This window comes from Lepisma saccharinum, chromosome 16, assembly GCF_977018435.1.
Source record: "Lepisma saccharinum chromosome 16, izLepSacc3.1, whole genome shotgun sequence".
NCBI classification, from domain to species: domain Eukaryota; kingdom Metazoa; phylum Arthropoda; class Insecta; order Zygentoma; family Lepismatidae; genus Lepisma; species Lepisma saccharinum.
The window spans coordinates 41,969,086-41,981,586 of NC_139244.1; the positions used below are offsets into that span (position 1 = coordinate 41,969,086).

General features: G+C 36.3%; 1 protein-coding gene across 2 annotated transcripts in view; it reads right to left on the reverse strand.

Annotated features, from left to right (window-relative positions):
* Window positions 1–12,501, reverse strand: part of LOC146000434 (uncharacterized) — a 127,885-nt gene that overhangs the window by 49,013 nt on the left and 66,371 nt on the right. For both annotated transcript variants that reach the window (XM_083138057.1, XM_083138056.1), the window contains 2 exons: window positions 10,470–10,635; window positions 8,406–8,554 (listed from right to left, as the gene is read on the reverse strand). In XM_083138057.1, the coding sequence (XP_082994183.1) occupies window positions 8,406–8,554; window positions 10,470–10,635 (315 nt within the window). The remainder of the gene's footprint in view (window positions 1–8,405; window positions 8,555–10,469; window positions 10,636–12,501) is intronic.

The window sequence follows — 12,501 nt, forward strand, 5'->3', positions numbered from 1 at the left end:
CTCCTAGAGACTTACAAAATTAATAAAAAATATTCAATGAACATGTGTGTAACAGTTAACACAAAAAAGTTTCCCCTCTCCCTCTCGTTGAGAGAGATGGCTGTTACATTATTACCTCCTCAGTGGCGTAGTGATAAGAAGTCAGCTTGTAATCAAGGGTCTCGGGTTGAACACCCGGTGGAGGCACATATTCGTTCGGATCACACTGTAGGTCGTCCCGATTAGCCTATCTGTGCGTAAAGTAGAGTTGAAAACAACATCAATAGTCAATAGAAATAAATCATACTCCAAGATATAAATTAACAACTAACAATAAACAAGCAAAGAATACACTTTGTGACAGCTTCAAATTACAAAGCACATGAGATATAGTCTGCATCTGGTAATTGTATGACTTAAAACCAGTGCTTTCTTTCTGACGAAAAGCAAAGGTACACCATACCGGCACCTTGTTACAGGTGAGAATAAAAGAATCATTTATGAACATACCAAAATATTTTGAGTAGTTCAAATGATGAACGCAATAACAATCACGAACGAAGTTGAAGGGTACCGGTACCTTTTTACCCAGATAAAAAGCACTGCTTAAAATCACTGAGGTATTTGAAGGATTACCAGTTGTGGGGATTTGAACCCAGGATCCCGTGTGTCGTAACTCGATGTGATAACTATTCTGGCACGAATAATAACATGAGAGATGTAATGTAAACCACATGATGTAAAGATGAATTTATCGTAAATATGAACGGCAGATGTTTAGTCAGGGGTACAATAGAAGGCTATAGGAACAACTTAGTCTAGATGTGTCTTTGCACAGGGACACCCTGAAACCATACCTTTCAACAGAATGACTCGTATCAAGTCTTTCCAGTATCGGTTGGTTCTTGGTTAGTTATTACCAACAATTAACAACTGAAGGGGATGCAAAAAACATAATCCACCCTTCAAATACCACTCTTCTTAGAATTGAATGATTATGAAAAATGTATAATTGAAAAATAATCTAATTATAATAATCTTTATGTATTTTATTGAAATAAAATTAAACTGACATATCTTTTCATAGTCAGTGATACCACTTTACACGTTTGTTTTGATTATAAATTGGTTGCAATTGTGCAAACCTTTGTGGCAAGAAACCGTTTAGTTTCGTTTCCCAGAGATTTGACACCTTTTTTCAGAAACCATTTTCTCGATGTCCGCATTATGTTTTTGTGAGCAGGAGACTCTTAATGCAGACAACAGATGATTGTCAGTCATTCTTAATCGTTTGGCTGTTTTGTTAATCTTCATGATGGAGAACAATTGTTCACAAAGGTAAGTGCTACCAAACATCGCTAAAATTCCAGGAGCAAAATGACTCAATCGAGGATACTGCTGTGGGAAATATGAGAAAAATTTAGGAACACCCACCTCATAATATTTCTCTTTTAATACTGAGTCGCATTGTAATTCAATGAGTTCCTTTTGAAGGTCGGGACTTGCGCATGCAGCATCGAAAGAAAAGGGAGCAGTAAACAAGGAAAATTTCTCTTCGCACTCTTTGAAGTCTTCATCGAGCAGTATTTTTTACATTGGACGAATATTGGCTTAAATCAGGTTTACAAATTGACCTTTGATATTCCTGACAAGTTTGGGAATGATTGAAATTATTTGTACACAGTTGATTTACCCAAAGTTTCAATTTCAATTTAAAAGCCTTAACATTGTCATACATTGAAGAAACAATCTGATCTTTCCTCTGAAGTTTCAAATTCAGATTATTTAAATGCCTCGTTATATCTACCAAGAAAGCCAAATATAGAAGCCAACTGACGTCAGAAAGCAAATCCGGCTGCTGACCTTTCATTTCCAAAAAGATTTTGATTTTTTCACGTAGCTGCCAAAATGGTTGCAAAACTTTGTGGCAAGAAAGCCAGTCAACCTCCGCATAATAAGGCAAACCTTGAAACTCACATTCAATGTCACTAAGAAATGACGCAAACTGCCATTGATTAAGTCCATGTGAACGAATGAAATTTAAGTCCTTTCTACAAAATTTAACACATGATCCATTTTTAAAACTTTTGAACGAAGAACTTCCTGATGAATAATACAATGAAAATGGTGAAACTTACTGCCAGGTGAAATTGTAATCTGCTTGTTGTGTAGTATAGCTACAAACCCGGAATGATATCCTGTCATTGCCGAAGCTCCATCTGTAGCAACGCAAACTGACTTTGATATGGGAAGACTGTATCTTTGCAAAATGGCTTCCACTTCTTTGAAAATATCTTCTCCTGTTGTGTCACGGAGAGGAATCACATCAAGCAGTTCTTCTGTCAGAATGAGATGAGAATCACATGCACGAATGAATACAGCCAACTGAGCTACTCCACACCCATCCTTACTTTCATCCAGTGGCATGCCCAAGGGGGTGTTGGTGGGTGTCATAACCCCCCCCCCCCCATTTGACTCAGTATTCCTAAAAAAAAAAAAGAATGTCAAAGCTAGGAAAATATGGCAAAATGAGAGATGACTACCAGAAATGGTGTCCAAAACCCCACCCTTTCGAAAATCCTGGGCACGCCACTGCTTTCGTCTATTGCGAGCGAAAATGCAACAAAACAGCAATTTTAGTTTTCAGTTGTTGGTTTATATCGCCTGCTAAGTCATCAATCGTCTCTGCAACTGTATTTCGTGACAAAGAAATGTTTTTGAATGAGTTCACTTTTTCAGGGCACAAAATTTCCACGGTTTTCACTATGCACTCTTTCATGAATTCACCTTCGGTGAAGCACTTTGGATGTTTAGCCAACAGTTCTGCCACTACATAGCTAGCTTTCACTACTCCTTCACTGTACGTTCGTGAACACATATTGTTGTTTAGTGAGTCCCAATTTTAAGTTCCAACTTGTCTTCTCGTACTTTACCCTGAAACTGGTCATATTTAGAACAATGAGAATCATAGTGTCACCTTATGTTATACTCCTTTGGCACACTTACATTTTGACCACAAATTAAACATGTGATCTTTCCACGCACTTCACAACAGAAATAAGCAATCTCCCATTTCCCTTGAAAAATTCTGCATCCTTCTTCAATAGTTATTTTCTTACTACCGCAAGGCTTAGACAGTGACATGGTTGTCTGAAACTTTAACAGAAACAAACTTTCCTTTGAGACAAACCCTTCCCAATCAAGAAACTGACTCATAGGCGACAGAAAGTATGCATGCTTCCCTCCCCCAGCCAGCAAGATATTTTTGTACTTCAGAAGCAACCTGTCTATCTACTTGCTTAATCGATGCCACAGCTACCCCTTCATGGAATGCAAGAATGTACGCAGGTAGGGAAAATAGGTCAATCTGGTGAAGGTCGAATGAGTCGAGGCTTGTTTCATGAGAAAAGGAAAAGCAGGATAACTACAAATATACAAATAGTCCTGCATGCATGAAATTTTCATGGGGCCAGGGTGGGCCGCAATGAGGGATGTTGCAGGTCGCAGGCCTCGTTTTTTTTTAAATAATAATAATAATATCGTCTTTATTGAGAGGGCATGTTTCGGCCTCGCGGGCCGACATGGCTGCACCAAACTATTACAGGCAAAAACAAATGTTGTGGGCACTGTCCGTCTTACCAGGAAACAAATGCCAAAAGACTTAAAAAATAAGAAACTGAAAAAAATGAGGCCATAGGCATGTTCAGTCATAACATCATAGCCATCAAGTGGATGGATAGGAAGTCAGTTTTAATGTTGTCAACTATACATGATAATACACACATGACAAACACAGCAAAGAAAAACAGGGGAATCATTCAGAAATCTCAAGCAGTGATTCAATACAACAAGGGGATGGGTGGGGTGGATAGAATGGATCAGCAACTGGCTTCATTTCCCATTATGCGTCGCTACCTGAAAGCATACAAGAAACTCTTCTTCTACATGTTGGATTTGGCATTTTATAATGCCTATGTAATGTATAAGAAAATTAGGTCATCTAATAAGGGACTCAAGTTCAATCAATTCAGACTTTTGGTGATTGAGCAAATGCTGGAGGAACTCGTATTACCTGAATATGCCTGGAGAGGCTGCCCTTCCAGTGATTCACCCTTATGACTGCAGTGTGGTAATTGGACACACTTCCCCCAACAAATCCCTCCAAATCCTATCAAGCAGAATCCCTCAAGACAATGTAAGGTATGTGCAACACACAAGAAGAAGTCGAGCAGCCATTGGGAGTATGAAAAGTGCAAAGTAGCACTACACATGCCGGAATGCTTTAATTCTATTTATTTTTCAAGTAAAATGCAAATGTTCATACTTATTACTGTACTTTCACTTCAATATATAAAATGTTCACATAAATTGCTTGGATAGTTTTTACAATATTTGACATCTTGTCTTCCTGTGCAACCATCACGGGAAATGGCTAAATTTAAATGGTATTTCATAGCAAAAAAATTGGCATTTCAATGGTATGTGGATGGGTTTAAACTGATTTTTTTTTTTTAAAAAAATAATTCAAAATTGCTTGTATCGTTTTTGTAGGAAGGCTTTTTTCTAGTAAACAGCCCTGTAAAATATTTGAACAGTTTGATTAAAGCAAGTAAAAAAAATATATTAAAATATACATATTTTCTGTTCCTGATACTGCAAATATGAACCTACTACGGAAATGTTTGTTGAATGTGTTAATGAAACTATAATAATTTCAGTAACTTTTCTTCCTGTGAATATAAAACATTCTGGATGTACTATATAATTGTAACTTAAAATAATTTCTCTAGTCTTCGTAGCTGAATTTTGGCAATTTTTATAATGATAATTTGCAAAATATCAGCTGCCATGTTTATTTACAGTTTAATGATAATGACATTATTTATGGTTTAACATGATTATTATGTATATTATTCTACACAAAATGTTTGCTATTTTTGCCTATAAAAATTATTGAATTTTAAATCAAGAGAAATTTAAGGGCGTTTACATTTTACATATTACATTTCCTTTCGTATGAGCTTCACACCGTAAGTACATATATTTTGTCCTTTGAGACTAATAAACACCATTAAATGATTATGAGATTAATGCACTTTCACCAAAAGTGACTGACATCTACAAAATCCTTACGTACATTATTCTATAAATTATTTATTTAAAGTGATTTAAATCAGTGATTCTTTTTTAAAAAAATCAACTGATTTAAATTAATCCACCTTGTAACATGGCAAAATAGATTTTCCTTGATTTTACATTTTCCTGCATTTTAAGTTTTTTTCAACTTAGTCCCTTGAAAAACGTAATATCAAGGTTCTGCTGTATTCAATTGGCAACAAGTGTACCTGTGAGTCCTTATCAATAAAAGGCTGACTCCTGAACTGGTATATAATCACTAGGGAAAGGAACTTCAGGTAAATAAATGTTTTTTCTGCGATAAGATAGAGACCCTCATTTTTGCAAAAATTCTGATCATAGCCTTATATGTCAACACAGCAAATTTTATTTTACATAAAAACACATATTTTCCAGTTTTCCGTATGTAAATACATATTTTGCGAATTTTCATTTTAAATACATAAAATCGCTCATTGACTTCATCTACCTCGAAATCCTCGAAGGAAAAATGTTTATTCTCCCCACCTCTTTCATATCGAGAGTGCTAGGTTTGTTTTGTCTTTGAGCACCCTCGCTGGCAGACTTCTGGTACCTCGCCTACGATCCTATTGGGAAAAAATAGCTGTGAGTAGCTGGGGCTGGCTACACGTAACGATAGCAAGGCTTTTTAATGAAGCAGTGCAGCTATTGTGGCCAGAAGGCATAAAATTTGACAATGTTCTTCTCTTGACAGATGCTGCAGCTTACATGCAGTGGTCTTCCCGTTAGCTACCCCAAAATGGTGCACGTTACATGTGTCGCGCATGCGTTGCATAGAATATGTGAAAAGATAAGAGCTCTTTTTCCCAATGTCGATAAACTGGTTTCAAATGGGAAGAAAGTTTTTATCAAGTCGCCTAGAAGAATAGACATTTTTAAACAAAAATGTCCTGAGGTTCCCCTTCCCCCTACACCTGTAGTTACGCGATGCAGATGTTATGCCCAGAACTTTGAAAAAAATTGTATCTGTTGTAAATGATCTCGACAAAGAAGAATTCTGCAAGAACTGTTGATGGAGCCCTCCTTAAAAGTAGAATTGGCATACATCTCAACAAACCTGTCCATTCTCTCTAATTCCATATGAAAGCTTGAATCGTCCGCGAACACTTTGGCAGCTTCCATTGGTAAAGTCCGTATAGTAGAAACGAAACTGAAAGAACTCACTGGATCTAAATGTCTAAATGTACAGAACTTTTGGGGAAAAACCAAGGTTTTCAAACATTGTGCCAAATTGCATGTGTTTTGGAAGGAGGTGAAGTAGAGGAAGAGGAAGCTTTGGAAAACTTCAGCGTTAGTGACATTTCGTGCTTCAAATATGCAAGAATTGTTTCTTGTGACGTGGAGCGATCTTTCTCACAATATAAATGCTTTTTAGAGATAATCGTCACAGATTTACAATGGAGAATTTGGAAAAAATTATGGTGATCCACTACAACTCTTCCAAAAAATAGGTCGCTAAGAGGTAATCATTTAGAAACTAATTTCAGGTGTTTAAAATGCATGTTATAGTTTGTTTTTGTTACCAAATGTTTTTATTTTTGTCACATATTTTCCTGTTTTTATCACATATTTTCAACATTTATGACACATAAAAAATAAATATTTCTGAGTTTTTTAGAACATAAAGTTCCGTTCCCTAATAATCACTATTATTTTACTCCTGGGTGCAACAGTTCCTTCAGTCAGTTCCTACAAAGCAGCTTTTCATTTGGTGACACATGGTCAGTGTATTACTTTTCTATACTTTTAATAGCTATTTTACATTGCTTTTTCTTTTGCACCTCTGGGTTACTTGCAACAATGAGAATGAAATGGTGAGTGATGAATTCTAGGTAGGTAGGAGAGTAGATGTTTTATTGCATGTCTCATCATTCGAGGCATGCATATTTCGTTTTTGATGAAAATGTGAAATAACACATTGTAATGTTCATTTTTCATGTTTCAGAAAGGTGTGAGGTGCATTTTCCTACCCTGTTTTGTCACGAAATTAACTGCAAAATGCGAAATAGACTCTTTAAAACTAAATTAAGTGTTTATTTACCGAGACACTTTCTGAAGTCTGAATTATCCTGCAAGTTATGCAATTCACGGAAAATTGATTAATTTTGCTGTAAGTATTTGAGAATCAAAAATGGACCCTTTATACAGGAATATACTTAATTCTCTGTTAACTACGTAAATGTACTATTAAAAGGGATATGTTTATTTTGTGAAATAAGTGCAGTTTTTAAATCAAATTTAGGATTATATTCACTTTTTTCAAAACAAAATCTCATTTTTACATACCAATTTTGATCCAATTTTTCACCACCATAACACCAATATTTAATTATTTTTTTTTTATTATTTAAACTTTTGAATCCGAATCGACTCTGTTCTTGTACCGAAATTTTGCTTATTTATTTACCAAAAATATGTGCCTCTACTCATCCTCTATTTCATCATTCATCCACATTATCATGATTAACTAGAGGAAGTAAAAAAATGGAAGAAAACACACAAACAAAAAAAATACAAATTTGATACATCTTTGTAACTGTTGAGTGGAGGCTGATTCATGATGGATTGCTTGGACATGTAACCACTGTACTTGGTTTTCTATACATACCCATGTTTCCGCAACCCTTTGGTGGCACCCTGATTCATGTCATCATGCCAAGTCTACTTGTCCGGACTACTACACAAGGTGGAGCCTTGGCCACAGCTAAATAATTCTTCCAGGTATTACCACTCACACTGATTGTTTTCTCCATACGCATTGTGCATTTGGGGAGAGCCTACCTACAGGTGACCATGACACAATACACTGCCCTGGAGATGGAAACAGAATGAACCTCCGAAACCATGCATGAAACAAACCAAGTACAGTAGTGAAAATTCTACACACTTCGTCACAAATTTCATGGTATACTTTCAGCCAGAATCCCTCGAAAAAAGTTAGATTGTACAGTCATGGACACTTCTGGGTTGTAAGAATCCCATTGGAAGTAAACTGTGTCAACCAAGAAGTGTCCATGACTGTACACATGTGATACTTGGCATATTATTCTCTTTCAAGAAGATGATGTATGTATAGTACATTGAAACGTTGAACAGAATAAAGAAACTTATTCACTAAAGAAACGAAAATTGTTAATAATTGTATTATATGTAAGATGACTGGCTACATGGACCATTTGTAACTTATTCATAAATATGAGTTCAGTGTGGAGATTTCCTTTCGTGTGTCACTCATCAGAGCTATCCTTCTAGCATTGTCAAATACTTACATCAGTGATTCCTTCATATGAGAGAACTGGTATGTGTCCCTTCAAATCAGATGGTCTCAGAAACTGTTTCTGCTCTTCGAACCGCATCATTCTTTGGTATTTTTCTTCTTCTTCTTCCAACCACTCTTTCTCCTGGTCAACTATATAGTCTAAAATTAAATTACATTTAGTTAAGTGAATGTGCCCAATACAATTCATACATGTCAAGCAATTTAGGGTGGTACTTCACAACCCCAGTCAGTCAGTCTAAGAAAGGAATTTTGATGCATACATACAAATAAAAACTTTCTTCTTGTCTGAGTAAATCAGAACAACTAAAAAAATGTTTTTGTTTCAAATTTGATGTGAGCCAATATGTAAAGTATCCGAGAAGTGGTCACTGACAAAAATTTACATCATTGAGCATTTTGATCAGCTTTGGTGTATTTTGTTTTCTGTTCAACCAAATGTATACATTTATTGAATGCTAATACTATTTTACCCACACAATTTCCGAAGATACTTAAAATGAATGTTGTTTTTCCATGAACTTTTTTAGGGATAGTGCAGTAAAGATATGATTGTTATAGCTACACTGGTGGTTAGATTGTCTCCAAGTTTGGATTCATACCACATGCCACCTGGTAGCTTATGTGTGGGGCATCAGGGTGACAGCTCTTGCAATATGCATGACTGTAAAGAGAAGGTGTTTTGTGGGCTCAAATTTTATCAAAGTTGGTCCACTATCACTGTTCAGTGGCAGTTCTGTACAAAATTTAGGAAGGATCTCCCCCTTTTTTCCCAAATCATTCCCCAACAATTCCATCTGCAGGTGGTGCACCCGATTTCAGGGATAGGGTGCTTGTGTAGGGGTAAATACAGCTACCATCCCTAAAAGGTACACAATAAAAAGAGGGTACATATGGTAATGTTCATCTTTGGAGCATTTTCATATCATAGTTTGTCACTAAATAATGAAAAATCAAGTGAAAAAATGGAAAATAAACTCAAACACAAAATCTACAGTTTATTTACTGACGCAACACTACAGAAATCTAAAAATATTTTAGATCAAAAAGCAAAAGTGGCGATAAGTCATTTAGTTTTTTTATCATCAGAATGTTTTTGTAGTTGTTCTCACAAACTTCTTGAGTGATGTGTTTTGGTTTAGTCTTTAAAATTTGTCAAGAGTTTCAAAATCTTAGCTGCAGTTGTGAAATTACACACCAGTAGTTTCAAGCTACATTTCGAAACATTCTGAGAAAAACTGACATGTGATGCCTCAATGCAGAAAAGGCCACTTCCAACATCTGGTCTGAGCAGTGGAGCGTGTGGCACTCTTGTGACTGTATTTGCCCAACATGTAAGTTACAGATGTACTTGACTAACACTCTTTGCTTCGTTGGGTATAGTTCTGTATTGGCCACTCTGTATATGGGTATAAAAGTGTCATGTTCTAACATGTAATTACTTACTTTAATTTAAATTTTTGAGAAATCCAAGACTTCATGTTGGCAGTAATCAATAAAAATACATACATTTCTATCAGCTTTGCTCAATAAATAAAGTACTTCAAAAAGGAAGAAAAAATTATTGTAATGACAAGATAATTTGAATCGGAATTGGCAAATATTCATGCAAATAGGTGCTCGGGTTACCAGTCAGCACAGTGCACTACAATGCCAGGAATCCCGGCATGGGTGTTGTTTGTGAGTGTCCCTTCATCAATTTCATCAGTCATCCTCATCCTCACAATTAGCCAAGTGTGGCAAAAAAGCAACAAAAATAACTAATTCACTCACTCATTTGGGTTACCAGCCAGTTATGTTGGCATTTATATCCAACATTTTGAATGTGTATATTATGCTTTTCACAATCAGTGACAATAAATTACAAGGAGAAAATGAATAACACACATTGTGAATGGGTGTGGTGTAATCAGCACTACACTACCACTGCCTCAGCCTATTATGCTACCTAATGCGTACTAAATTTCATCCAATGATGAAGTAGTACCCAAAATGTCTCATATCTACAGTGGAAAAAAAAGGGATTATTCAATTTTATATTAGGAAAGAACATTACCAAAGAAGTCCCTCATTCCAATAGGGTTTGTCAGACTGCATAACCATTCTTCACAATACAAGTTTTCCTTATTGCAGAAGTTGTAGAAAGTTAGTAAGATTATATCCAGAGGAGAAAAGTAGGTAAAATCAACAGAATTGAAAGTGTTAAAAGCTTCATTCAAACTCTGAAAGAAAAGACCATGTGTGTATTAGTTCAGGGTTTGACGTTAAGTCTTCAACTAAGGGACAGTTTGGCTATTCAACTCTAAAGTGGAGTGTTTCCTTTCCCCCTTCCTTTCAAATTCTGCAGGACAGAATTGTAATTGTTTGCTCACTTAATAACAAGTTTGTTGATGGCATAGTGGTAATGTCATCACTTGTAACAACAAGGGGTCCCAGGTTCGATATCCGGTGGAGGCATATGGTTCACATCCCATTTTAAATTATAGGTTGTAATGAATTTTTGCGATTTCCTTCGGACATCAAAATTCATTACACTCATTTGGTGAAGCTTCTCGATTTTTTGATCTGGTTCTCTGAATTGCCACCAGATGGCAGCTTTGCTTGGCTTGCTCTTTGACTTTATCTACCTCCTAGCGGTGCTTTTCGATACTACCTTTGTACGTAGAAAAAAATTAACTGTTTTTCCTCCCCACACTTGGCCGGGAACATAGAGACTGGGAACAACATGCTGCAACAGCTGCTCGGTCGTGCATACTTGTTAACGTGTTAACTTGTTAACGTGCACGACCTGTTGAATTGCTGAGGAAGAAGTCGGGTAGCCATATGCAATCTGCGTAAATGCGCGTGCATCTAAATACATTGTTAGCAGGATATGGACGTTTACGATGAAAGGAAAAGGTTTGTGGTAAACCAAAATTGCATAAGAATACAGGTACGTTGAAAATAGATTCTTATTTGACCTCAGTGATAATTGGGCGAGTGCAAAATAGTGCAACATAAAGTGAACTTCACCAATCCTTCGTTCCCTTGTTCTTTCTCACGATAAAAATGCTAAGCAAAATAGACTGTGAGTTATAGCTAAACTATTGCGTGCCCTTGTTCCCACGAACTATCAAAATGTTCTCTCAAGTGTCAAAATCTAAAATTTCAACGAAGTGTACAACACGTAATATATACAGGGTGACTGGTAATTAGATGTATTCCCTGAAAGGGGTTAAAGTAGAGACAATTTGCAATAAATTTGACCATATGATACCCTGTCCGAAAATTAGTAGTTTTCGAGATAATCGAATTTCAATTGTTTTTTTAAAAAAAGACAATTTTCCACATAAAAAGATGAATTGAGAAAAAACTGCTTATTGTATGGAACTTATTTCAGCGTTTTCTGTTAGCTAATAAATAAGTGGTTCATTTAAAAAAAAAGTTTTTCCCAAATAACAATCACATGTAAGTAACGGGTGGGTCTAAACTTACAAGTGATGATAAAAAAATGCATTCTTAGTTTACTTGGCAACGTATTTATAACAAAAATGGTATGACACGAAGCGTACAAATTACTTAAATTACTTCCTTGTGACATCTGCTATCCAACAAGGTACAAATGTTGCTAATATTCACATTTGTGTACAAGAAATAATACTTCATTCATCTTCATGTGACTGGAATCAATGAACAATACAATTATAGAACATTACACGTCTTGATCAAAGTGGGCACCTCCGTTACGAATGCAGGCACGCAGGGTTTTAGGAACATTTGGTCTCTTAACTCGTGATGTGATGGTGTCCTTGATGTGTTGACCAGCTGTTGAGATCCTCTCCCTGAGCTTTTCTTGCGAGTTTACCGGTGTCTTGTCATGTGGCTCCAAATGTAAAAGTCACAAGGGTGCAAATCGGGGGATCGAGCTGGCCAGGGAATCGGGCTGCCTCGGTCAATCAATTTCTTTGGGTAATATTCATCCAGCCACTGTCGCACGCCCAGGCAGAAGTATGGATGGGCGTAATCAACAATCATTTGATCGAGCCATTTTTCCTGCCCCAAATCTTAAATGGTATCACTTATGAACATTTTTTGAGGAACGGGATGGC